This window comes from Colius striatus, chromosome 8 (genome assembly GCF_028858725.1).
Source record: "Colius striatus isolate bColStr4 chromosome 8, bColStr4.1.hap1, whole genome shotgun sequence".
NCBI lineage: Eukaryota > Metazoa > Chordata > Aves > Coliiformes > Coliidae > Colius > Colius striatus.
Window position 1 is genome coordinate 29,812,818 of NC_084766.1, and position 27,809 is coordinate 29,840,626.

Genomic DNA, 27,809 nt, shown 5'->3' on the forward strand with positions numbered 1-27,809 from the left:
ACCCCCTCCTTTTGTTCCTTGCCCATGTTAAAGTTCCCAATTGACTCGTCCATTGTTACAATTTGTCACTGCTGGAAGATCAATTTGTTTTCCCCTTCCCCTCACCACATTATATTCGGGGAACAGATGCCATTTCTTGCATCTGCATTATTCTGCTCCCCATTTTGTTGCTGCGCAGGCAGAGCTCTGGCTAGTGACTTTACAAAAATCGCTGGCTCCAGCCCTGGAGCGAAGCAGCTCTCGCCGGGGCGGGCGGCCCCGCTGCCCGCCCCCCTCCCCGCGCCTGCGGGGACCCTCCGGCCGAGGCCGCCCGGGCCTGACCCCCCCTTCTCCGGCCGACCCCCCGGCCGGGCCCAGCCCGCTTTCACTTTGATTTCCCCCGGCGTGATGTTGACGCCACCACAACTTTTCACTTGTGAAGTCTGGGAGTCCTTGATTCTCCGTCCTGCCATGCTAATTAACTTCTTCGCAGTCACATTCCTTTTTCCTCCTCCTCTTTTTTTTTGTGTTTTTTTTTTTTTTTTTAAATATTTTTACATCAAGGACCAAAAAAAAAATATTATGCCTTACTGGAAGATAATTTGGAAATATCTGATCTTCAGCGAGTCATCTTGCACGTTTCAATCCTGCATGTTATAACCATAATAAATGCGAGGAGCAAGTGCTGCTTATTTTTAATAATTTTTTAAAAAAGGGTTTTACTACATTACAGTGTTTATTATGATTAGAGTTTCTTACCTCCAATGAGTGGCAAGAAAAATGTTAACGGTTTCCAAAAAAAAAACAACAAACCCCACCAAAAAAATCCAACCAAACCACCACCCCACCAGCCTGGAGTCACATGGACACAAATAATAAGGGCACAGGAGAATCCGGGCTGCGGGGAGATGATACATTTATGAATGCTCAGGATGTAAAAGTTAGTGCCTGCCAAAGAGCAGAGGCAGGGGCACTCGTTTGGGTGCTTTTCCCCTCACTCCCCCCGTCCTGGAGCTCTGGGCTACACTATTTTTTTTTTTCTCAATTTAATTTCTTCAATTTGATTTTTTTTTACCCCCCCCCTCCCTCCACCCCCTTTTTTTTTTTGTGTGTCCCGGCGGCGGCCCCCCCGCGCCCCCGCAGCCCGCTCTCCTCCCCTCGCACTCCCGCTCTCATGCCAAAAAGGATCATTGTTAGTTTCCTACTTCCCCCACCCTCCTCCTCCTCCCCCTCCCGCGCCCCAGACCTGTTTATTTATGCAGACGTCACCGGGGAGCCCCCGCCCCCTCCTGCATCTCATTAAGTGCCTGGTGTGTTTCTCGCTCCCTGTCAATAATCCCGGATCCCAGACTTCTCCGTTCCTCCGGATTTCGATCCCCCTTTTTCTATCTGTCAATCAGCGCCGCCTTTGAACTGAAAAGCTCTCAGTCCAACTTCAACTCACTCAAACCCGAGCGGCACAGGCTCCCAATATCCGCGGCGGCTGCCCCCCCGTTACAGCTGACTTCTTGGGTTTGTTTGTTGCATTATTTTTCTCCCCCCCCCCCCCTACGCCCCCCCCCCAATATTTTTTTATTATTAATTTTTTCCGTGAGTGCGTGCGCGGGTGTGAGTGCGTGTGCGCGCAGTGCACGCCGACCAGCTCCCTGGAAGAAAGAAAGAGAAAATCCCGAAGAAGGAAAGGAAGAAGCCTAAAGTCACTGGTGCAAAGGAGCAAAGAAGAGACATTTCCCTCCCCTCCTCCTCCCTCTTTTCCCCTCCCCAGGAGGAAAGAGAAGGGGAAAAAAAAAAGAAACTTTCACCTTGGACTCTTCTTTTTTTGGTGCAAACTTTCCCCCCCTCCCCTCTTCTTTTTTCCTTTTTCCCCCCCCATTCCCCTCTTTTTTTTTTTTTCTCCTTCCCCCCCTTCCCCTTTTTGCAAAATTGCTGCTGGTGGGGTAAGCCAGGAGGAAAATGCCGCAGCTGAACGGCGGTGGAGGGGACGACCTGGGCGCCAACGATGAACTGATCTCTTTCAAAGACGAAGGGGAGCAGGAGGAGAAGATCTCCGAGAACTCGTCGGCGGAGAGGGATTTAGCTGATGTCAAGTCGTCTCTCGTCAATGAATCAGAAACGAATCAAAACAGCTCCTCAGACTCGGAGGTACGGGGGAAGCCCCCCGCGGGGCCGTTTCGGGGCGGCGGGCGGGGGCCGCGCTGCTGCCCAGGGCCGCGGCCGGGGCCGGGGGCGCCGCGCCGGGTCCCGCTCCCGCCGGCGACCAACTTTCCTTCGCGGCACCAACTTGTAACGATGCCTTCTGTTTTGTTTTGTTTGTTTCTCCTTCCACCTTCTCCCTACACCTTTCCCTTCTTCTTCTTCGCCTTTTATTCCTCCCCTCCTCCCTTCTTCCCCCCCCTTTTCCCCCAAAAAACCCACCTCACTCCCCCGCTCCCCTCCCCAACTGCCCCACGCCGACCCCCGGCTCGCTCCCAGGCGGAGCGGCGGCCCCCGCCTCGGTCCGAAACTTTCAGAGATAAATCCCGGGAAAGTTTAGAGGAAGGTGAGTACGGCGGGCCCGGCCGGCCCTGCCGCCCCGTACCGCTCTGCCCGCCGCCCCTCCGCCGGGCGCCCGGCTCCTCTTTTGGGGACACTTTCTAAAAAAAGTTTTCCTCCCCCCCACCCCCTTTTTCCTTCTTTTCCCCCTGTTGCCCCCTTCCTTCCCCGCTCCCGCTCGTGTCTCCCCCGCCATGTTAGCTGCGAAGAGGCAAGATGGAGGGTTGTTTAAGGGCCCACCATACCCGGGTTATCCCTTTATAATGATCCCCGACCTCAGCAGCCCGTATCTGCCAAATGGATCGCTCTCTCCGACGGCGAGAACGGTAAGTGCCCTTTCGTTTTTACCCCGTCCTTTCCTTACCCCCTGCCCCCTTCCCCTGCTCCCACCGCCGCCGCGCTCCCCGTTGCCCCCGCTCGCTCGCTCGCCTGCCCGGCCCGCCGCCCCCTCCCCCGCGCCGCAAACTTTCCAAACTCCGCGGGCCGCAGCGGGAGGGGGTTTGTTTACACTTCGCCATATTTCTTTTCCTTTATTTTTTTTCTCCCTCCTTTTATTTTTTTCCCCATTTTTACTTTCAGTTTTGTGGGCAGTTTTCCGGAGCCCTCATAACCTCCCCTCCGGGAGGAGGTGAACAGAAGGAAAAAAAAAATTCCCCGAACAAAATGCAAACAAGCCTCAAAGCAAGGCTGGAAACAAATTTTTCTTTAAAAAAAAAAAATGATTTTTTTAACTTGGTTTTTCCTTCCCTTTCGCTCCCTCTTTCTTCCCCCTCTTCCCTCCCCTCTCCCCTTCGCTGGTGACGGGGGCTATTTTCTCCCGGCCGAGTCTGGGATCCACTCCCTCCAAACTCCTCGTTTTCCATGGTGATCCGTCTCCTCCTGCCCTCCTCCGTGGCGGCTGGGCCGGGTCCCCCTCCCCTTTCCTCCCCCTTAACCCTCTCCTGCCCTCGGCCGGCCCCGGCCTGCGGGAGCGGTGATTTCATCGTGCCCGGCGCGGAGGGGCGGGGGGGGTGGGGGGGGCAACGTCTCCTCCCGGCCGTGGCTGCCGCGAGTTGTGTCCGGCCTCAGCGCGGGTCCCTCTGCGGCCCAGGCTCGGTGGAGCGGGAGCGCGGCTCCGCAGCCCGGGGGCGACCGGGCCCCTCCGCCCCGGGGCTGTGCGGCGAGAGGCGGCCTCGGAGCGGGGCCGTCTGCGTGTGCCTTGCGGGACCAGGGGTTTGGGGGGTGGACCTGAGCAAGGCAGAGGGCTGAGTCCGGAAACAGAAATCGCTTCGCTTAGGGCTAATAATAACAGCAACAACAACAGAAAATAATCAAACAAGTCGAGCAAAATTTCTCCTGGAAGTATGCTGGCAGGCAAACAATTTGCTGAAAGCGTCCGGTTTTTTGTTGTTGTTCTTTCGCTGTTTTTTGTTTGTTTGGGTTTTTTTTAACCCCGGGTTCAGTGGCAGGGGTGTGCTTGTCTGCACGCTGGTGCCTGGAGGTAGAGCAAGTTTTAGCCCAGATCTCTGGATGCCAGGAAACTTTGGGATCTGCTGGTGGATTTGTAGTCCCAGCTGGTTTTCCGCTCGTACTGGCACCCACGGTGTGCTGTGCTCTGACATCACATTTCTCAAGTGTCACTTTTCTTTTTAAAGAGTTTTAATTAGATTTTTTTTTTTTTAACCTAAACCAGTTAAATCTGCTGGGACTACAAAACCCTAGGTATTCCTCCCGACGGGTTTAGTGTGGCTGTTTTGTTTCTTCTGGGTGTTTCTAAATCTGAAGCGTCCACACCGTCACCGTGTGTGTTTATATGTTTTTTTTTTTTCCCTTGTGGTAACACGAGATAGTGATTTACAATAATAGATCTACTGTTTGGGAAATGTTGAAGCTGTACTAATGACTGAGGGCTTGGGCAAGTTCAGTGTATCAGATCTACAAGTGTTTTAAAGCATTAAAATATTAAACATCGGGTCAGTCTTGTTTTCACTTAGTAAAATGTCAGTAGACACAGATTTCTGAGTGCAGAGTGACAGGGAGATAGTGAGGAAGGTTTCTGACTTTGCATCTCTTTTAGGGCTGCGGTAGGGTTTTCTTCTGGTAGCTTGTAAGGCTCTCCTTGCAAGGAGGTGATTTCAGGGACAGTAGCATAGGGGTAACCGCAGTTTGCAATTGTAATGATTGGGAGGAGAATTCAAGGGCTGAATGCATTATATTTTTCCTTTTGAATACACTCGCCCACATGTATATGGATGATAGTGATAAATTTCAAATTCTATAAGCAACCAGGATCCAGATGGCAAAACAATCTTTGTTACAAATCACTTTGTTACAATTTGTGAAGCTTTGTGTTCCTTTCTCTTTTTTCCCCCTCCCTCCTTTTTACCTTACATGCATTCCTCAGCTCCCAGTGTAGGCTAATAGGAAAGCACACCTCCGCTGGGTTTTTTTTCTTTTAAGCATTTCTCTTAAAACAGCTACAGTTCTTTCTTTCTTTTTTCTCTTCCCCTCATCACCTTTATTACAGCCCCTTAGCATGTGAAGATAGGATCCTTCAGCAGTTAGCTTCCCTGGAAGTATTCTTCCTCCCCTTGCTCCCCACCCCCCAGTTAAAAAAGGCCTCCATAGGAATGTTGGGTTTGTGTGAATTAAGGGTACTGTACAAAAGAGTACAGGTTGTTTTATTGTTGGTATAGCAGGTGGCCTGCTTGTGTTATCAGATGGATTCTGAAAGGATATTTCCACACTCAATAGGCAATTTTCTTATTTCCACATCCAGGCTCCAGCAACCTTCTCCTATCTTCTTAACCTTATTCTTTCACATTCCGTATGCTTGTTTGTTTGCCTGCCACTTAATTATAGTCGGGGAAAATTAAAGTTGTTTATTTAGGCCTGAGAGCAGAATATTATAAAGATTCAGTGGGATAGCTGTTGTCTGTCTCACACTGTTTTTAGGTGGATTCTAGTTCTCTGCTGTGCCAGCCTTCAATTCCAGACGAACTAGATCTTTCTCCTGTTTGTGGGTTTTGTTTTGTTGTTGTGTTTTGGTTTTTTTTTTTAATACAGGTTGACAAGGTATAGATGATTCTGCATAATTATGAATTTTGTTTTTATTTGTGTAGCTTTCCTGAAGCCGTATTTATTGTGTTTTAGTGCATGCAAGGTAAAGAGGTGATGCAGATACATAGCAAAATCGCTTTTCCTTTCCTTTTGCTGTTGTAGAATCTTAAAGGTCTGTGGGTGTGGTGGGTGTTCTTGGTGGTGATTTTTTTTTTCCCCCTTAGATTTTTTGTTTGTTTGTTTTATTTGGGGGTGTAGTGGGATTATTGTGTTTTGTAAATGTACCTGTAATTGTCTGTTGAAGAGCAAACTCGTGGGCAGCATTTTCTGCTTTACTGCTTCAGGAATGTGAAAGATTGTGAAGTGTCATAAAATCTGCTTATGATGAATAATATATTATCTCAAGAACAACGCTTTAAATGCTGCAAACTCTTTACGAAGCTTGGTAGGAATCATTTTATTTTTAAAAGTCAAAGATTTTTTGCATGTTAACCTTTTGATGGAATACTGTGGATTGGTTTTAAGAATAGATGTATTTAAAGTAGAGGTCTAGTCAAATAACAATGAAGTAATGCATCTGAGAGTGCCAGTTCCATATCTCCGCTTGCACAGGGATTGGGATAGCTGTCTGTTGGGAATAATAAAGCAGAATGTTTTCCTTTATGAGTTGGGAAATGAAGAAGTGTTGTATATAATTTTTACCCTAAATTTAGAGCTTAGTTAACGCTTTCAGTGAGCAAATAGATGCGTTGTGATTTGAGAAAACGCTGCTGGCAGATATTTTTACTACTGCTGCTGCATTTTCCTTTCCCCTAAGTTGTTGCTTGGTGAATGACACTATAGGAGTAAGCTTGTGTTTGATCCTGAAGTCTGGGAGTTGGGAACAGCTGTGGTGGAGAGCAGCCTCCTCGAGTAGATTTTAGGTTCAGGAAACTTTTTTTCTCTAATTGACTTGAGAAATGGATGTTTTCCTTTATCTACTGAATCAAATAACATAATCCTTCCTGATACAAAAGCTGTAGACCCTGGGGTGTGAAGGGTTAACGGTGGTCCTTTTTTTTCCCCCCCCTCCCTCCAATTGTTTTGACAACACTTTTCAAAGTGTGACATTCCGAGCCCTTGCAATACAATGTAATATTACTGTAATTACACAGGTCATTACATTTTAAATAGAGAACAATAAAATGCTTATCGCACTGAAAAAGAACAGGTGTTCTTGCCCTTCTTTGGTATTTATGCTAATTGTTTTTTCATCTCCTTCAGAAATATTTATGGCTGGCGTGTTAAGGTTTCAGTCTCGATGTGACAATATTAATTCTTTACTAATCTTTATGGTTGAGGTTTAATGTCTGCAGTATGGATTATAGTATTAACGTCCACCAACTAGTTTAATAATGTAGATACAACTTAATATGTCAGCACTTTTCTACTTTGTGATACATAGTTAGTCAATGGAGAGTGAATTATTCACTTCCTTTTTTTTTTTTCCTTAAAAAAAAATTGAATGGACTTGCTTTTAATAATGTTTCTGGGCTTGTGTAAAAACAGGCTTTTAAATAAGAACTGATAATCCTGTGGTGTAAATCAAATGGAACCTCCATAGAGAAACTTTCCTCATGCTTAATTAGGTAGATTGCTGAATCACTCAGCTATAGCATTAGCATAGCTGCTATACAATGGCAAACATACCTTATTTGTTTGTTAACTTACTTTTGGTAAAGAAGCTGATTTATTTTAAATTATTGTCTTTTTTTCTTCTTTTTTTCCCCCCTCTGATAAGATTTCATTCTGGAGCAATTGCTGCATTGCTTAGTCAATCAGCTTCTCTTTAGGGGGCTATGAAAATTAGAGAAAAGTTTCATGTTTCTGGGACCTTGCAAAACAATATAATGCAGTACTGTTACTTGAGTGTACAGGATAATTGCAGGACTGCACTTCATTAAACATAATATTTGCTTTGGAAATCGAACAATTTTATATAGGTGCACCAGTGGCTGATCTGTACTGGAAGAAAAAATACAGTAGATGCCTTTCCAGGTTTTTTGAATGCATTCATACATGGACTGATGATGTTGAGTGAAGTGGCTTTTTTTCCCCTCCTTCCTCTTCGTTTTTTGTTCAAGCAAATATGTGCTGATTTGTCAACTGAGGATGGAGGAGGGGGGGAAAAGGAGTATGTTGCAGTTTTCTTGCAGCTTGTAAACCGGAATGTAGGTAAAAATGTTTTAAATTTGTCAAGAGTTTCATGACTGGGCCCCAAAATCAGATAAAAAATGTGGTGTAGAGAGAAAGGACAGCTGCAGATTTTTTGTGTGGACGTGTGTTTCTGTACCATGACTAAAAACTCTGAGGACCTTTTCCCAGCTGTCTGGGAGTTATGTGGAAGTTGGATTATTGGCAGTTAAGCATGAGACAACCTGGATTTAGCAAATGCTCTCCTACACAGGAAGCAGATGACATTATCCTGGGGGAAGGGAGGAGATCCTTCTCCAGGCACAGCCAGGGGTGAATGCTTGTTCTGCTCCAACCCCCCAAGCCTCAGAGCAGCCAAAAATGAGGACTGGTGATAGGTACACATAAATATAAAAGTGATTGGGTTGTCAGTTTGGTGTGATTTTTTTTCTTTTTTCCTTTTTTTTTTTTTTTTTTTTTTCACTTAAATCAGGCACTTTGCTCCCACACTGGGGCTGTTGTGAGAAGTTTTGCTTTGAGGGGGGTTTGTGAGGTTTGGGGAGAAGTTTAAAGCTATGTTCCCCAGGGCGTCTCCTCAGTACCTCGTCCTGGCAAATATGTAAGTAAGCCTTAAAACTTTGACTTCTAATTGGGCACATTTGTGAAGGAAATGGTTAATTTTACAACCAAAGGCAAACTTGCACCTCGACAGGTCTGCTGAAAGAAATGTGCCACAGTCGTTTGCTGGCAAGCACCGCAGGGTCATAAATCCACGGGGTTTATTTACAGCCTATAACACTTATGAATGTTAAGATATTTGACGCCACGCTGGCCTTATAATATCCAAGGTCCACAGACACTGGCAGTGGGTCAAATTTCTTTCACTAATTATAAGCAATGAGAGATGGAGTGTGGTGCTGGGGGTTTGTGTTGGGGTGGGGGGAGATATGGAAATCCTCTCTCTCTCTCTCTCCACCCAAAAGCAAAGAATCTTTCTGCTCCTCCTCCCAACTGCTGGTTTATGTTTGTGCTTTTTGGTGGGTTTTTTTTTTACATAGGCTCAGAAGTTTATAATTAATACTTACAGTGTTGTAAAGCTGGGCTGTGGGTGACACAGCCAGGCTGAAGGTGGGGAAAAGTTTAGCACAGCTTGTGTCCTTTACAGAGATCTCAGCAATATTGAGCAGTATTTCCTAGATACCAACACAAGCAAACATTTAAAGAGAGATGACACCTGGAAATGTTCTTTAATTATCTCACATACCACCGAGCCAGGGGAGGGGAAAAAAAAAAAGAAAATTGCATCAGGTTTTATGCAAAAGGTAGATGTTTGGAAATACATATATTAAACAGTTTTGTGTATATGAATCAGAGCCTCTTAAAAAGCATCAAAAGCCCACATTAAGGGAAAATATGCTCTGAATGAATTAAGGTGTTGAGGTTAGAGGCAGTTTTTAGGGGAGAAACCCTATGTCCTGCTGGAAGGGACAATCTGAGATTGTTGTGTTGGTCAGCATGGAGGGCAAAAGGAGTAGGGGGACATGCTAAGGGTGGTGTTTGGGGAGGGAGTAACTGGGGGGAGGCCACTGAAGAGTAATTAGAAGACAAAGGAGGGATGTTGGAACCAGAGGAGAAACTGTAAAAACTTTGGGGGGGGGGGGGGGTGGCGAACCCACCAGTATATGAATGGATGGTTAGAGGGGAAACTTGGGATCTGGGGATTGACTCTTTAAGTGTCAGGGAAGTCTGGGGCCCGAGGAGAAACACTGCTTCACTCAGCAAAGCTCGTTATTCTGAACTCACTCTCCATTAAACATGCTTTCCTAGAGCAGACAGTCGGATTTGAAGTGCTGCTGTCTTGTCTATGCTGGGGGTGTGTGTGTGTTTTAACAAGATAATGTGATTACTCAAATATGCCTAGGTATTTCTTTTAGCTTTAATTTCTCCAGCAGTTGATTTTGGGCTCCCTGTAGGTTACTGTTGTGCTTGGAGACTAATTTAAGAAAAAGGCAGGGTTATGTGTGTGGTGGAAAGCTGTGCTCCTTCTCCCATATGTTTTTCTTCTACGAGCCATGTAAAACCCGACTTTAAAAAAAAAAAAAGAGGGGGCTGTCAGTTTGGCCCTTCCACAAATAGCTGTACAGTTTTGTTGAAGGTTTTATGCATTTCCCTAATCAATGGAGCACTGTGACTTATTAGCCCCTGGGGACAGATCCAAATCCCCCAGCACCATGCTGCAAAGCTGGTATAGTATTGTACCTTTTTAACAGGTTATCAACAAGGATGTTCCTCTGGTTCCCAAGACACTTCCCACCCCCTCTGGCATCTCTCCCCCCTCCAGTTCTTTTTGGCAAAATCTGTTCAGTCTCGCGCCTTTGTTTTAGGTTGGCTAAACCCTCGACCCTTATTCTTCCTGGGGTCATGCTCAGGCAACTGGGCAGTGCTGAATGAGTTAAGTCGCTGGCTGAAGTTTGGCTTCATGCAACTAAATTTGAGGCCTGGTAGGCATTAGCAGGGCACAGCACATTTACAGAGCTTAATTAGTACGCGCTGTAATTGTTCATGGTCTGCCAGAAGGAGTAATGTTCAGGAAAAGTGGAGTCGTTCTTCTGCAGTCTTCAGTTTTAAAACGATAAATCACTTGCATATTTGTGCAGTGATTCAAATGGAGCTGAGACCTCTCCATCTCAACATGTGGTAAATTGTAAAGTCAATGAATTGCAGATGTAGGGTACAGCAGATTCTCTAAGAAAATGAGGAATGAATGGGGAAGGGTGATGCTATAAATACGTACTGGGCAGATAACTGGGTTTTTGCTTGCTGTGCCAATTACGATGTACTAAAGATATTAGCAGTTTTAGTTGAATGCATTTATTTTTAATTTTCTTTAAAGAAATCCTAAACTATATTTAGTTTAAACTAAACCTTACCGCTTCACTTGGTGGGGGTTTTTATTAATGCTCCAGAACAATAGGTTTCATATGGAAATGCGCGTGATAGCCATATTAATACAAATTAATTCATCATGGGTAACACTGTAGCTGTTACCAGAGGAGTTTATAATGATGGGGCACTTTAAAGTGTGGCTGACCCAACTTGCAAGAAATGTTGCAGTAGAGGATACCTTTATGTTCCAACTGGGGGAAACTGAGAATATCTATCTCACCGTGGCTTTTTGTATCTGCCTGTAATTCTTTCCAACTTCAGGGAGAATTTTTTGGGTGCGTTAATCTGACAGCCCAGAGCCTACGTTAAGAAAAAAAAGCAAACACAAACAGAACTACGCTACAGAGATTGACATCGTAAATGCCGCGTATTGTTTTTTGTTGAATGTGGAGAATGTGTGTCACTCTTACTGCTGTGAAATCTTGTCTTCCTTGGGCTTGGTCCAAGATCCATTGAAGTCAGTGGAAAAAAAGGCTTCTATTAATAACGAAGGGCTTTGGATCAGGCCCCGCGTGTCTTGAACCAATGGCCAACTTCTTCAAAAGTGGATAAAGGTACTGAAAAAAGCCAAACTCGGCTAATGTCATATTGATATATTGCTGCTTGTGTGGCATCCTTTGCTCTTGGAGGGGAGGGGGGGGAAGTTATGTTTCCAATGGTACTTTCTTAAATGAGCTCCTGTTTCTGCAGTGTCTGACTTTCCCACATACGCATGGAGTATCCTGGCAGGATCAGAGTTTGGTCCGAGGCTGTGTTGCATGTCAATACTGCTTTTCTAATATGAGTAGGTGGATTTGTATGGAAGTTGTAAAAGTTAATGATTGTTCTCTGACTCATATGCTGCTGGTTGCTGCAACGAAGAAATGATGACAGGAAAACGATAGAAATAATAGGAGGCAAGTAGGCTTTGGTGAGCAGAGAATGGATTTGCATTGTTTGAAATGCTTTTGCTGCTTGCTGAAGGAAGTGGGAGGAGGGAGAAGATAAGAGGGCAGCTTCTTTTTGGGGTCAGATGTTTTGAGTACCACCCTCCTGCAGGTATTTGGCCAGGAAGTGAGTCTGAATTCAGGAGGCGCTCTCTGTGGTGTTAAAGGTCCCATAACCATTTTGTTAGTCCTACTGATACAGTTAGTCCTGCCTAACTGTTCTCCCCTCTTGACAGAACAGGTTTTAATGCCTTAGGCTCCCTGGGAAGTGCAATTGCTTGCCTAATGGCTACCAGGTATGAATGTGTAGCTATCTCACAGCTTTGTAGGTCTCTTCAGAGTAACTATGGTGTGAAAAAAATTGTATACAACAAAATCAGCCTCTACCTTTTATTTCACTGTTGATGGTGATATAACTGAGATGCTGAAAAAAACCCTGAAGGAGGATGTGGGAAGCAATAATTAGAAAAATGCCAAGCTGAAAATACTGCAAGAGGACTTTCTGGGGAACATGAGTGATTCTTGGATGTTGATATAATAGAAACAAATCATCCTATTTTAAGAAGGAGAAAAATGGAACAAGAAAAGGTGGGGGCATACCTCTCTGAGCACATCCAAACTCCCACTAGAGTCAGTGACTCCTTAAATAATGGCCTGGAAAAGTCTGAGGTGATAGGCTTCTCTGTTCTAGAGAAAAGCCACTACATTGTTTTCTGGCTTTAACTGACACAAGTATTTAATAAAGGTTCTCTTGAAACTGCTTTAAACCCAAGCCTGAGTAATTTTAACTTGGTTACACCAGCGAACTGGTTTGGGGGCATACAAACTAAGAGGTTTGCATTGGTTTAATTAGATTTAAGAGATTTATAAAACCAGGGCCACTACTTTGACATAGGCAAGGTCTGGGAGACAGCATGTAGATGCTGCACTGATCTACACCCAGGATGAACAGACTGCTATTGAAATGACACTGTTATAAATGTTTGCCAGTATTAAAGAATCCAGGGGAAGGTATGACCTTGAATGAACACATTAGAAGAATAAGATGGCAATCAGCATTTCTACCTTTGTTTTCTCTGGGATGTTGGCAAGAAGGTTTTGTCCCTTTGAAAGGAGTTAGAGATTATAGTTGTCTGTCTGGAAGACAAGTCTTTGAGATTTTTATTCTTATTAACCAAATATCTCAGTTTACTTCAATCTATGTTACACTTCCTATGGGCTTTTTATTAATTTTCAAGCTGTATTTTATGGTGTAGATGTCTGTCTCTTTTTTTTCTAATTAAAAAAAGATACTTTACAGGAGCTAGTCACAAACATAACTACTGTACTGGTCACAAAACTGCTGTGTAAAGGATATCCACAAAGCTTATTTTATCTGGGTAGCAGCTAAATATCTTTACAATCCCCAGGGTTATTAAAGGCCAAATGCCTGGTATACGTAGTTAGTTTATTTTCCATTGAAATCTCTTGCTCAACTACACTACTTGAAAGTACTTCATCTTTAATTTCATAAATATGAAATTAAATTTCATAAATATGAAATGAAAAAGTGAGAAGTGGAGCCTGGGTGTAGCTGGGTGGTTGTAAGTGGGAACTGGCATGTTGCTGTGCTGCTGGTGTGCCCAAACGTGGGCATTGGGCGGGTTACGTGAGCACGTCTGTGTACATGCAGCAGAGGTGTATTATTCCTGAACGTATACTCGTTTATCAGGTGTCTATTCAATTTTAATTGACAATATGAGATTCCTGTGGTTACTCTGTGCACAGATTGCCTTGGGGCTCTACAGGGTTTGTGGGAAGAAAAGCCTTGACAAGTTTCCATTAAGCCCTGAATCGGGCAATTGGAAAAGAGGAGAATGAAAGGAGCTGAAAAGAGGGACAACTTGTTAGTGTTGCATTCTGCGCTTGCAACGAGAAACCTCTTTTAGACAAGAGTGGTTCTCAGGCCAAGAATTTCAAACTCGCAGAGAAACCTGTCCAGAACACAAAAGTTGTTTGAACGGGGTGCAGAATTGTCACAGTAATTAGAGCAATCTCCGTTTACTGAGTGGCAGCCTTTATAAAGGACAGGGGATAAAGGGTTCAAATTCATCTTTCTCTCTCCGATTCACTTCTGATGAACTGCCTCTGTGTATGTATGTGTATATGAAGGAGAGTGTGTGTGTGGCCACATTTTCTGCTACTCATCATTTGATTGCCCTTGTTTTTAAAGGAGGAGGACTTAGGTTTCTCCTTCCTGCCTTGAATGACATTTACAGGCGTTTTGCTTTCACTTATTTATTTTTATTGGTGTTTAATTTGATATACAGAAATAAGAGGATGCTTTGGGGAATGCACATGTGCTCTGCTGGAGGAGAAACCCCAAATATTTCTCAATCAATCAGTTTCTCTTCTTGTTCGATCTTGCATCTTTGACTTTTAGGAACAGCCCCATTATTTTTAATAGGATTACTTGTGGAAGCAAGAAAAATGAATGAATAAAGCTTGGACCCTTAAAATTTATCCTCTTGTCCTTGCAAGGTCTGTCCAGAGCTATTGAATCAGCTGGAGTTTTGCCATTGCTCTTATTAGGAGAAGGATCAGGCCTGTGGATTACGTGGGACTGAGTCTTGTGAACAAGCCAAATAAAACTGTAAAAATCAGAGTTATTGCTGTATGTGATTCAGGAGTGTCTGGAGGCCTTGGTCTGGGTTCATTTTGGTCGGACACTACACAGAGGAAAATAGGAGTGAACAGGTGAGCGAGCAGTGTGGGTGTGCTTGCTCAAGGAAGAAAATGTAACTGTTAAATTTCCTGTAGGCCTTTACTTTTAAAGAACAGAAAAATATTAAACCCCTAGACTTTCTTCAATAATCATCCCAGGTGCAAAGTTAGTTGTTTTGATGTCCACTTGCTTAGTTGTTCAGGCTTTGTGATTTCCTTTTATTTGTTTTCCCTGAAATAATAATAATAATAATGAAATCATAATAATGCTTTATAAAGACTTGGAGGTAGTGACCTTGGCTAATTTACTTAATCATTTAATCAGTGTTATGTTTCTCTTCTTCGTTTACTGCTATATCTGAATGCAGAGGCGGAGAAGACTCTCCTTCCTCTGTCTTGTGTTTTTGTAGCATATTGCCTTTAAGGCCTGTGGCATGGTTAGTTAGGTGTTGTGTGGGAACCTATGACTGTTGTATGTCTAATTCATGTCCCTTTCTCTTCTGAGAGACTTGGGATCAATCAGCATCTGCACAGGGTTGTGAAAATATAGACCAGAGGAAAAAAAGGAAGATTATGCTACTGATAACAGAAATGTTGTTAAAGCTAATAAATACTCATGGATGTGAAAGTTGTAGCTCAGAGGCCATATGTGGTTTTTGTATATAGTTTCCCCCACACACACTTCAATTGTTTCCCACTGGATGATTATGAAGAATTTGGCTAGATCTCTTTGTATTTCAGCAAAAAACAGCTTTGATTTTTTTTCTTCTTTTTTTACCAGCCCCTATCGTGAAAAAGCTGTGAAAAAATTGCTTTGCTAGGAGTTTGCATTGCAAAAATATGTGTTGGTGGTAAGCAAAGCATGCTTTATGTGTGCTTCTTTGGAAGACATGTTCCCCTAGTTCTCTTGCCTTGTTTGTGAGCATGATGTGTGAACACGTGAGGGATTTCTGAGAATGTAGTTGTCTTGTAAGCACAAGGAGGGGTTGAAGACATCAGTTTTCCTGGTAGCAGTGCTGAGTTGCTTATGGAGTGGTGGAGCATAGAGTCGGGTCTGTGTGTTGAACAGTGTCATGGTCGGGTTGAACAATGTCTCCATTTTTAGATGATGCTGTTTAGTCGCAACCATTGATGGTTTGTAGACCAGTTGTGATGTTTGCCATCCTGAAAGAGTACCCAGTGTGGTACTAATTGTACCAGGACTAGTAGTTGATGTGAATGTACTTGTTGCAAATTACGGACCTCTCTTGAACATGGCTTTCTCAGCCCTATCCCTTGTGCATTATTTTCTCAGCTGATAATTAATTTCTCAGTTTGGTAATTTGTCAGTAACTGGCTTCTCTTCAGTAATGAGTGCTCTGTAGTAATTCTCCATCACCACAGAGTAATTGCTGGCTGTATAAAGTCATTGATCTCTTTCATTTGCCATCTGGATAACCCTTCCTGTTAGACTGTTATAACCAAGTTACCTATTGCAACAAAGCCTAATGACACCCACGGTCACTGTCCGGGCCATGGCTTGACACATGGAGAGAGAGGGCTGGAGGAAGTTGGTTTTAAGTCACGGTCACAAGCAGGAGCTCATGACAGCAGCAGAAAGCTTTTATTTGATTTTACAGCTATGTAAAATCTGTCTCAGCCTAGAAAAGCAGCTGTTGAGTTTAGTTGTGCCGATGCAGAACAGCCAGTGTCCTCCTCTTATTGCATGCTATTTCTTCAAGCCTGCTTCTCTGCTTGGCTCTGTCTTACTTTCCTGCCTCTTGCTGGGGTTTTTCTTAATGGGCTGGTAAACACTTTGGAGATGCTTCCCTTCCTGGGAGCTGGTGGTGCAAAAGCAGACCAGATCCTGCACATGCACTGAGCTCACCTCCATATCAACTCTCCAAAGAACTGTCCTCAGCCCAGTTGGGTGCATTTGGATTTGTGGGATTGTGGCCTAAATATGTGATCCCAAGGGGGAGCTTTATGAAGTTTGTTTTGGAAAGAAAATACTTGGTGAAGTAGAAAAGAGGCTAAAGAATACTGGGAAGATGGTGCAAATGAGAAGCAAAAGTTTTCCATTTACATTCCCTGCTATTGCTCTGGTTTGTGTATCCGTCAGGTTTTGTAAATCTCGTGAGTTGCCTGTCAGCGTCTGCACACGCCTACATACCTTTAAAATTAGTTTTTGTTTTTCCTGCTCCTTGAACGTGATAGCTAATGCCACAAGGAGTAAGCTGAATTCTTGCTCTTTTTCTTCCGCTGCTGTTGGAATTGTTTGTTAAATTCCAATTATGGAGCTTGTTCAACACCTGTACAAACCCACAGCCATTGTTAAAGGAATAATTTGAGGACAATGGGGTTAACACAGGTGTACACAAGTGCAGAATTTGGATTGCAAAGTCTCTTTATTACTCTGTGTGCATAAGAAACAGAAAGAAAGAATTTGGCTTAATTTTCAGATCCCAGATATAATTTGTAGGACAAGCATTTGGAAGAAGAGTAAGTGGGGAGGGGAAGAAATGTCTGAACATGTTCAGACATGGCAATGAACACATGTGAAGTTGAAAGTTAAAAGGAAATAAACACTACACTCCTCTTTCCTCCCTACCTCACCCTCATACCACTTTCATGGAGTCACTTTTCAAGGTATAGCTGCATGAAGCTAGTTGGTAATGATCTTGCACACTGACTACCTTTAGAGTGATCACTGCTAAACCTGAATGATTGCATGCAACTGAGGTACTAGGACATTGCTGGTTTGTGCTGGTAGCAGTCACCAACCCCAGTTGCACCCCGATACAATCAGTAAGTTGCAGTAGATGTATTTTCACAGGGATATGCTCTTTGGTAGGAGCAAAATCAAGGTAGTAGGCTGTGTGACTCTTAAGACAACTTCTCTCTAAAGGTGAACATGGGCGTGTAGTCTCCAAAGGTGACCTACTGTCTCATGACACCAGAATAACCCTCTTAATATGGTAAGAACATCAATAAAAGCCAGGAGGATAAACGAGTCTGTAGGACATCTCCTTCTGTTATGTTGATACAGAGGTATAACTTCTTGTGTAACTTCATGAAAATCTAACAATGGGTCATCTTCCTTTAGGGTAATTCCAGTAAAGGCTAAAAGAGGTTTGTGCAGAATGAAAGTCAAGATCCACATCCCTGCTGTCGCAAGCAGTTGTAAAGTGAGATTGGTTTCTCTTGCAGTTTCATCATATTTCAGTTTCTTTCCTACTCGTGAGAGTTCCTCTAAGCAAGGATCAAACTTTCTTTGTTATCTGAAGTACTTTGTACATTTAGGGTACAGTAGACTGCTAAGAGGGAATAATTATTAGTGGCTAGATCCATGTTCAGATCAGTTTATCCTCTTGGTGATTTGCCTGTTAGAACTAATCTTGACTGCTACAAATAGGTTTGGTATTTGGCATTTCAGTTTATGTAGGAGGGGAGAAAATGGCCATTGCCTGTGAAATGGTTCAGAAGTTACTGACTGTTCTTTTTCAATAAGTAATAACTCAACTGAGCAGCATGTTTGGGAGTTTCAGGTATCAAACTGTTAGGTTGAGGGAGAAGTTGGTAGTTCCCATCTCGGTTGTGCACCAACGTAACTGTGTGTACACATGTACACAGAGGAGGACACTGTCAGACAACCTGGCTTATACTGCAGAAACAGAGTTCTGTATTAAAGGTTAATTTGAAGTTACAGAAAGAAGTATTTCTCACTTGATTTGAGGCTGTCCAGAAGGTAGCTAAAAATAGTCTTTCAGTGAGTTGTCGTGGTTTGGTCCACTGCAGATACGTACTTTTCTTTTTGGTGGGTAGTGTGACCTCTGCTGAAGAGTATAGTTGCACTAAGCTAGTGAGTAACCAGTTGCCCTAACACTTTAAATAAATTAACCTCTGAATTGCAAACTGTTGATGTGATCTTAATTCTGGCAGATGATGTAAGGTAGTGGTTGTGATGGTTCTTTGCATGTGTGTGAATTTCATTGAAACAAATAACTTTATGGATGAAAGACTTAATTTCTTCTCTCTCTGCTTGGATACTAATTTTTAAAAGATAATTTAATTATTTGTTTCTCTGAATGAGTGTATATACACTCAACTAATGGGAGATGAAACTGGTGTTGGTAAACACTGTGAGGGAAAGCATACCAATGTAGATTGCACTAGTTTCTACTGTTTGTGCTTGTTTCTATTGTTGTACTACTGTGTTATAGTAGCATCGTTCAGCCTGTTCCACACTAGGTACTGTCACTACAGTGTATCTTGTGTTTAGTTTGGGATAGCGGCAATATGTGGTAGATCGTCTTGGAGTTCACTGGAGGCCTCTTTTCTGCAGCTAAATAGCTCTGTTCTGCTGAGGTAGTGAAACTACTTGTTTTACTGGGAATGCTTGAACAGGCAAGGTGGGCATTGCCTTGCATCTTGTCCTCTCTGATCTCAACAAAGACCAAGGTCCAGCGTTGGCTGATTCTAATCCATGTTTAGGGCCAGAACCAGGGGAATGTGGGCCTGTGATGAGTGATCCTACCATGCTGAAAAAAGCCAAGATGCGATGTCTTATTACATGATGAAGCTAGAGGAGCAGTTAACATTTGGTGTCAGTTAAATGCTTTCACAGCTTGAAGGAATGTCCATTAAAACCTAGTCCCAAATCTCTGTTGTTATACTTCCGTGCTTGCAAAACCTGAGAGAGTCCGGTAAACTGTGTTTTGGTGCTGGCTGGTGGGCTAACTCAACCCGATGATGACATGGCCATGTAAGACTGTCTGTGTGATATTTGTATTTGCTCTGTCCCCAAGTATTCTGTGTGCTCATGATGATCTGTGGTACAGTGGAGTGGTCCTTGCTGGGAAAATCCTGCTTGAGACTCAGGATTATTCCTTGATGTTATTCCTTGAACAAATATATGCCTTTAAGCCAAGGGGGTTGTGCTGTGGCTTTGTCCTGCTCTGAGGGAAGGTTCATGCCCAAGAAGGATCACCACAGCCCTGGGGAAATGGACAGCTCTGCAGGTCAAATTTCAAGCTGAAATCGCAGTGCAGCCATAACCCTTTATGAAAGATCCTGATGAGAGTTTGGGCCCATGATATTTAAATATGCCTGTGGTAATATAATCAGCTGCCACGCACTACTCAGCTTCGAAGCTGATCCTAAAATAACCTTTGGTAGCATGACACATGTGAAGCTTCCCTCCCCTCCTGTTTAATCTCCTGTACACAGTCCCAGTGTAATGTTTATATGACAGTCATAAGGAAGGCTCTGTAGGTGTATCCAGGCCTTTTATGAGAGCATGACACGACATCAGTTTCTACATTTACCTCCCTGCTCCTTGACGTTCTCGTCTCTGCCATGCTTTCAGTTTTGAAATGAAGACAAGTGGACTGGAGCTGCCCTATCTCATACATAGGGCAAGAGCTTCCACTTAACCAAATTGCTGAGCGCTCAGTGTCCTTTGTCAGAACACATGATTTGGACTTTCTCCTCTCCTCCTTCCATTTCCCTGCTGATCTTTCACAAGAATAACAAACCACGAATGGATGTTAATGGCTCCATGTGTAAAAGTGTGTGTGTGTGTGTGTGTATATATATATCTTTTTTATATATATATAGGCTGTCTGGTTGCTGAGACGACTTTATTGGCATAAATTTGGAATATTTACAAGTGACAAATTCACTGGTGAGATTATGCAGACCAGACTAAATCAACTCTGAAGGGCATTTATAACACCTTCAGACAACCAGCCTTTTTGTGGGGTTTTTTTACATGTGTGTACACGCATATATATACATATATATATTTAAAATGTAGGTATGTATGTATGCCTTTTTTCTTTCTCTGAAATACAAAAGTAGCATTAATATTTCTACTGCTGGCTGTCCCTAAACCACAGCAATCCTGGAATGATAGGGAAGCTGTGGTGCAACTGCAGGATGAAGATATCTGTAATTAAAGCCACTCTTGTAAAGTGTCATTCCCAGCTGATCATTCAGACCCCTCTGAAGCTCCTGAGGGACCTGGGTAGTGGTGAGGTTTCTCAGTCTTTTTGCCAGGGGTGGTTTTCCCAGCTGGGTGCAGCTTTTTGGGGCAGCCCTGGTAATGCTTTAGACTTGCAGTGCTCACAGAGGGCATGCAAGAAAGGTAACTTAAAATCCTTGATTTTCTTTGACCAGCGGTTTGAGGGGGGAAATGGATGAGGAAGAGTGGAGAGCAAGAAAATGCCTTTTTGTAGTAGATTTAAACAACAACAACAACAAAAAAATATCCAAGAAATGCTGGCGATTTGAAAGCTGTTTGGAGGATTTGTGTGTTAGAAGTAGTCCCAGCTGAGAGACATTGCTGAGCAGAGTTCAAGCAAGGAGGCCAAAGGTGCAGCATAAATATAGTTTGTCAGATTGTTGCTGAAATAAATGAACATTATTCCATGTGATAATCATAACTACATATGTGGCATAAGTACTGTCATTGAGTGGTGCCACAAAATACTTAATGGCTTGTAGTCATTGTACCTTTTGACCTGGAAGCAAAAGGGTGTGATCCTGGTCCAATTTTAATTGATGAGCCTTCCTATTGATCTATGGGAGACTGTGAGTGCGGAGAGCGGGATGGATGATGTGGAGTAAGGGCTAGGGGAATAAGTCATCGATGGACTATTATGTTTATTTAGCTTTGATGGTAGCAGAGCACTTGGTGCTCACTTGCTTTGTGATTTATTTGGTAATGTATTGTCTTAAATACAAATGACTGTTTAACAACTCTGCGCCTAGTAATTTTACAAGTAGCCTTAGGAATGTATTCATTGTGTAAAAGGGTTTTGCACAAGAGCTTAACTGCTAGGAGAGGTGGAGAGAAGGTACTGTAACCAAGAAGACTCCTTGCTTGGCAGACGGAGAGGGATGACAGTCTTTGTCTGCAGTATTACTTACTTTTTAATGTATTTTTGTTGGGTAATCAATGTACAATAGGAATCCACTCCCTGGTCAACTTAAGCACCACCTAATTGAGAAATAAATGATAAATCCATTATGCTTTGCTAGTAAAGAACATATCAGAGTGATTATGGATGCTCTGCAAAATTTTTTGGCATCTTTTGACTGTGACCAATTGCCTTCCCTCGGGGCAGCTCCACAAGCTTGGTCATATCCTGACTTTGATGAAGCCAGGGAGAGTTTTTCTATGGATTTTTTAATTTTTAAATTATTAAGAGGGCCATTGTATACCAGTCTTTGTCTCTGGTGTTCTGCTTTCCTCTGACAGCAGGACCTACTTTGACCACTCTGTCTGGTCAGCTTTTGGCCAGGGCTCCTCATACAGGGAGGGGAATGGATGCTCTCCTTGTCTCCAAAGGCTGGTTTGCTGGGGACTCTGACAGCGGATGGCTGTACTAGCAAACCCTCAAAACTACGATGGCCCTTTGGCTGGTCCAGTGCCCTCTGCTCTTTCCAAGCAGCCTGACCTTAGCTGTGCTCCCATCACCGGCTGCCTGAGCTTGCTCGCCATGGAAGAGTGGTTCCAGCACAGTGATCCACGCGGCTCTGGGACAGGGCTCTGACCATGTGGAAGAGCTGGATTTTTTTCAGATCCAGCCTCTTGCCAGCATGGGGCATGCCCTTCAACAGCCAGGGGAGTTAGCAGTCACAGTGGATATCCATGAGGCCATTAATGAGGAGCTGGACAAGGGAGCCTTGCATCAGAGAGGAGCAGGGCGAGCTTTGTTTAATCAGCTTCCCAAGTCCAGTCTCTGACTACAGCAACTGATTTGCAACAGAAGCTGTCAGGGCAAGCTAGGATACAAAAGCCTGAGGATGTATTATTCTGCTTGGCTTTGAGGCTTTGCTCTGACTGCTAGTGATAGCTGAGATTTGCTAAATTAAAGAAAAAAAATCCACTTATTAGGTGCTCCACTCAGTTCCTGCTCACTGTGCAGACTTTTGGCTGCACCGTAGCCAGCATTGTGTCCAAGGCACCATCAGCACCCATCTCCTTTTATGCCAGGACGTCAACCCGACACCTGTGCTCCATGGCTGGAGCTGAGCCTGCTTGGTGATAGAGTAGGAAGTCTCCTCTTCTGAGGGATTATGACCTGGGAAAAGTCTCCCTGTTTTGGAAGAGAGAATAGATCTAAAGCATTGAGAAACTTCCCAGTTGTCTTTGTAATTTCTTGGATGTGATGATGCTTCCTGGTATTATTTGAGCTTGCCTGTGCAGGACTCGTGGCCTCCGTTTGCTTCTGCAACTATTCTGATGATTAGGGTGTTGTGTTGCTCTTATTTCTGTTCTGCTCAGCCCCGTGCTAGGGGAGCAGGCTGTGTGCAACTTATAAATACATATTTATTATTTTGAGTGGTGACTGAGAGAGAGGGTATTTCCTGCCTATGAATGACTGGCTGGAAGAGTTGGAGTCTGCTGCCTCTGGGGTGTCAGGCAATGCCCAAACCTAGAAGTCACTATTACTACTTTTTTTTTTTTTCTGCTGTGACCCCTGCCCTTCTCTCCTGTGCAAACCTGTGCCGTGTTCCCATGCCAGCTTGACAAAAATACACACACTGCTAAGATCACTGCCCCCTACCCCTGCAATTAAATGGCTGCTTTGCACAAGGATACAAGTAGCTTCATTGCCTTGTTGTAGATAAGGGTCATATGGGTCTGGCTTGGAGATATTGCCCCATACCCACAGCCTTCACTGGGACAGGAGTAACGGTTGCAAAATTGGGTCCTGATTCTTGCCACAGCCTTGTCTGCAGCCACCTCTTCTCTGCCCAGCCTTCCTGGGTCAAGCGCCGGGAGTGCAGTGGAGATGCTGTGTTCTTTTTCTACCCATTAATCTACCAAATGTTTGGGGCATTGGGATTTATTTCTTCAGATGTTGACGACACAGATCACCAGATGATGGGTATGCGTGGGAATTGATGTCTCTAAGTGGGTTTGGAGTTTTTGATTGGGTGCTCCTAAGATGTTGGGAAGCCCTCCAAGGGAATGACCTGTGGGATCGATGCCAGCTGTACTTTCAGAAGTGACCCGAGACACTTGGAGCTGTTCCCGGTGTTCAGAATTATTCTGAAATACCAGCATGATGAACAAACAAATGTAGAATTGCTAAATGTATGTTGTCCAAAGATTGTGCGAGCTGTCGTAACTCCGCTTCCAAAAAAAAAAAACCCAACAAAAACCCCCCAGTGGCCCTCTCATGATTTTCTTCAGCTGAGCATCAGGCCGTGATGAGTCTGATTTATCTCTGTGCATCACAAAGTCATGTGTCAGAATTAAGAAAAAATAAAAAAGATTATGAAAATGAAAGAAGTATTTGTAATTTTTTTTAGGAGGGAGCACACAAAAGGCAGTGATGGTATTAGAATAGGAAACGTGAACCAGAGACAGCACACAGAATACTGTATTTTTTTTTTTTCAGGGCATTGAATTATATCTGATTTAAATTTTAGTGTAGAGAAACAGAATGATGTTTTCCAGCTTCCAGTAAAGTTTTAGCATGTCTGCTTTCTATCTGTACAGAATTTCCCCTTACCACCTTCGTAAGGAGAATATTTTATATACCATTACTTTAGCTACTTTTTGATCTGAACTTAATCATCATCTTTTACAATGTTTAGGTTAAAGAGGTTTTTATGGTATTGGCTTTGAAAATCTTTAGTCACTGATGTCTTTGCTCATTAAGTACATCTTAATTTTTAAACCAAGACTTCTGTCTAAATGTTGATTTCTTTCAGCGGAGATCTTTTTCTAATTACGAAAAGACTTCCTACATTTTCAGCCAGCTAACTGGATTTTTCAGTCAAATAATGTTCAGCATCTAGCGTTGAGTTAGTGTATAATTTGGGACAAAATGATATAGTGCAAAATATGTTAGAAAAAGAGAAATCACTCTCTAAAACAGAATAATAGGTAAACTAGCCAAGGGATTGATCACATTCACTGTTAATAGTATAGATACTGATGTACATGGCCGTTTGAAATTTTCAGTGCTATGTCCCAGATGACTCCATGTTTGTGAAGAGACCTGAAAAACGTGAATGTAACATTAGATTTTCTTGGTCTTAAAAAAAAAGAATATTTCTCTTAATTTGAAACAAACTTTCCTGAGCAGATTTGGAGAGGCAAATTATGTCTTGCCTGATTGGCAAAATCAGGCCTGCAAGAAATATGTGGTATTTTCAAACCCAGAATATTTGACTATGCCTGCAAATATTTTTAATCTTATTCTGCGAGCTAGAAACATTTCACTAAAAATTGGCACTCGTGTGTGTTCTTTTCTATCTTTCCTAATATATCGAAATCTGGAGCTAAAGCTTTCTGGTGCTGGCTGCCCAAGTTGAGAAGCTCACAGCTTCATCTATAGTGATGCTCAGGGTTTTGTAATTGCCTCTGTGAACGCCAGCGGGTTCATGGATGTGGCACCCATCAGAAAACAGTTGTTTTTAGCATCCAGCTAGACTTGCCTCTCTGCTTGAGTTTGCATGGTTGCAAAGCGAAGGGAGCTTGCACCTGCCTTTCGGGTTGCTGTGTTTTGAGTCTGGGAATTGGTGTGAGGCTCATGTGTGTCAATGAAGGGTGTTTCCAAAGTATAGCTGATGTCTTGGGCAAAGGCAGCCTGAGCCCCAGTTGTGCTGCAGCTGGAGGGCAGAGGAACTTTCACTGTCCAGGCTTCTCCTCCCAGGGCACTCGCTGGGTGCCTGGGATGGTTTTGTGTCAATCGAGTTCCAGCTTTTTTTCCCAGTAAGTATTTGTCGATTGAAATTGAAGATTTGTAAGCACAATTCATCTTGGTGTACAGAGAGCAGCGGGTGCAAGCAGTGCTGACTGGGACCAGACATTGACATACGGGCCGTCATCAAACTAATTGTTGTTTGAATTACCTGTTATGATCCGATGACAAATCTGCTTCGCTCCTGCCACTGGAGCAGAAAATGTAGCTTGAATTGGCGTGATGTTAGCAAGTGTAAACTGTACTTCAACAAGATGGATAAACCCAATTATGGGGCAGACCTGTAGAGAGAAAATCCATTTAAATCTCGTAATGTTAAGCAGAGCTGTGTTTAATTCATTTGGACCAATTTGGGAATGATGTATGAGTGTTGGTGAACATTAGTCAAAGGGAGAAGGGCTGGGGAAAGAGATGCAGTGCTCAGGCAGGATGGCAGAGGAGAGCTGCACCGTCTCAGCGGTTAGTACTAATGGCTGGGGAAGGCTAAAATGACAAAAAGATGTACTAACTGCTCATACGAGAACAGCCCAGTGTAAATGAACCAATAAGAGAAACATATGGAGCAGAAAGAAGGTGTAGTATTTTTCTTAAAACTATTGATCTTTCCAATTGGGAAGGAAATGTATGTAAATTGAAGGCAGCGTTTTGTTTTGCTTTTTTATTTTTGACTGACTACCGCAGAGAACATGGAGGGTTTGGGGGGTTTTTTTGATTCTTTTTACCCCAATATGTTGGGTTTCTTTTTAAAAAAGATTTGTCAAACCACAAGGAAAGGGGGCAAGACTTTTTCTTTTCTATTATTGTTTTTTTCTGAACAAAAGGTAGGAATTGATCACTTCCTAGCAGTTGTTCTCAGTGCTGGGGTTGCTTTGTGGGATGTATTTAACATGTGCTTATTCAGAGGTTTTCCAGCTACGGCTTTCCGTATTCTAAAAGAAAATTAAGGGCGTGTTGTGCAGGCAGATTGATTGACGTCTTCCAGAGCATGTGGATGTTGTACAATAATGGCCTGAGAAGCTGTCACTGCTTATTTACTGGTTTAATACCCAAAATGTGTGCACTAGGCAGTTGTCAAATGCCGACGGAGATACCAGCAAACAGTCTCACGAAGGAATTGCTTTGGCAAGTCGGAGAGGTTGAACAATGGATGTACTCGACTCTGTTGTTTGTGGTCTTTAGTGGGTTCCAGCAAAGCTAACCCACATGCACATGTTCTATCCCATCTTGGACCAAAAAAAAAAAATTAACATCTTGTTTTCTTGTGTTACTAATTTAAGGCCTCTCCACAAAACTTAAAGCAGTGAATAAAGAGATGACGTTCTTGTTTGTGTCTCTCATTGCCTGTATATACCTCGCTGTTTATCCTCTTGCTTCCCTCCCATTGTCTGCTCTACTCTTGGAACTCCTAGTAGCAAATAACATGGGGAAGGTAACCTGTCCCAAGGTGTGAGTCATCAAGTTTGGCTGCTGAGGTCGACAGCCTTTCTGACACTTGTAGAGGCTGCTAAAGCTGGAGTGAAATAACCAACTGCTGACGTGTAGAATTTAGGAAATCTTCTAGTAATTCTGTGTTTTTGGTACACCTGAAAGCTCTCTGAAATTACAGAAGTGATTCTGCAGGACTTTAAATAAAGTACATGGAAAAGAGATGGTCTTCTTCAGCTATTTGTACTTCAAAGCATATTAATTTTGGGAGGCATGATTTCATTTTGATGTCGATTGAATTTAAGCTATTAAAAATCTTTTCAAGCAATTTCTTTTCTGTACCTGTAACTCTGAATGAATAGCATGTCATCATAATGAGAAGAGGTTCATCAGCCTTTTCGGAAAGGCAGGTAGGCCTTGTTCCTGACTTGTCTTGAAAGTCCATTTAGCCTTGGTGAGAACAAGTTGAGAAAGGCTTGCTTTTAGGGGATCAAAGAGATCTAGCTCCAGGCTGATTAAAAGGCCCTGGGTCTAATGCATGTGTCCATCATGTCATGATGACATAGTGGTGCCGGCAAAAAAGCGTTTTATTGCTTTTGCATGTAGCTGTGTAGTAAAGGTAAAAGGAGCTGTGTAATTCACTGTGACGTCAAGGTATACCAGTATTACTTAAGAGGGTCTGTGTGTAGGCAGGTCCTTCTGGAGAGCCCGGAAAAATCAGTGTTAAAATGACAATGTATAACATGCCGTGAGTGTCACACGAGCTAGTTTCTGGCACTGTCACTGTGGGCGAGCCCTGTCACTCACCCCTCCCCTCGCTGTGGGATCAGTAGGGACAACTAAAAAGCTCTGGGGACTTCATGGTAGCTACTCTTACATTGTCAACACTTCCTCTTCTAATCCCTGCTCTGAGAATAACCAAATATTCAGACTTAGCAACTGTTTTTCCTGCCTAGTAACTTCATCTCCCACAATGTCTGCCTTTGAGAATGTGTCTGCATTGCCTAGTGAACCACTCTCTGTGTGTGAGAGAGTGTGTGTGTGGTTTCTTTTTTTTTCCCCCTTGTGGATCATTCTTTAAGTCAAAAAAACCTGTCCCAGCAGCTGCTGTCCTTTAGAATTGCTTAATACTTTTATTTAATTATAAAGTGGTTTTTATTCTTTTTTTTTAAAAAAAGAAAAAAAACCCTTGCAGTGCAAACAAGAGGAACTGAGGACCTCTCAGTCTCTTCAGATGTGTGTGTGTTGCACAGAAACGTTGGGTTTATGGTTAATTAAGAGGTCACCATTTGCTGAATGAAGTGTCTGCTGGGTCCTAGATGCTGACATAGGATTCACTCTTCATTAGGGAGTACAGATCATTGAATATGTGCATTTTTGG

At 43.2% G+C, this 27,809-nt stretch overlaps 1 protein-coding gene across 14 annotated transcripts in view; it reads left to right on the plus strand.

Annotated features, from left to right (window-relative positions):
• Positions 1–1,296: 1,296 nt before the first annotated feature.
• The window catches only part of TCF7L2 (transcription factor 7 like 2), a 181,350-nt gene continuing 154,837 nt past the window's right edge, over positions 1,297–27,809 (plus strand). For 13 of the 14 annotated variants that reach the window (XM_062001048.1, XM_062001055.1, XM_062001054.1 and 10 more), the window contains exons 1-3: positions 1,297–2,121; positions 2,452–2,518; positions 2,713–2,837. In XM_062001048.1, coding sequence (XP_061857032.1) covers positions 1,933–2,121; positions 2,452–2,518; positions 2,713–2,837 — 381 coding nt within the window. In that variant the 5' untranslated portion in view covers positions 1,297–1,932. The remainder of the gene's footprint in view (positions 2,122–2,451; positions 2,519–2,712; positions 2,838–27,809) is intronic. The other variant, XM_062001049.1, reaches the window with a different exon arrangement.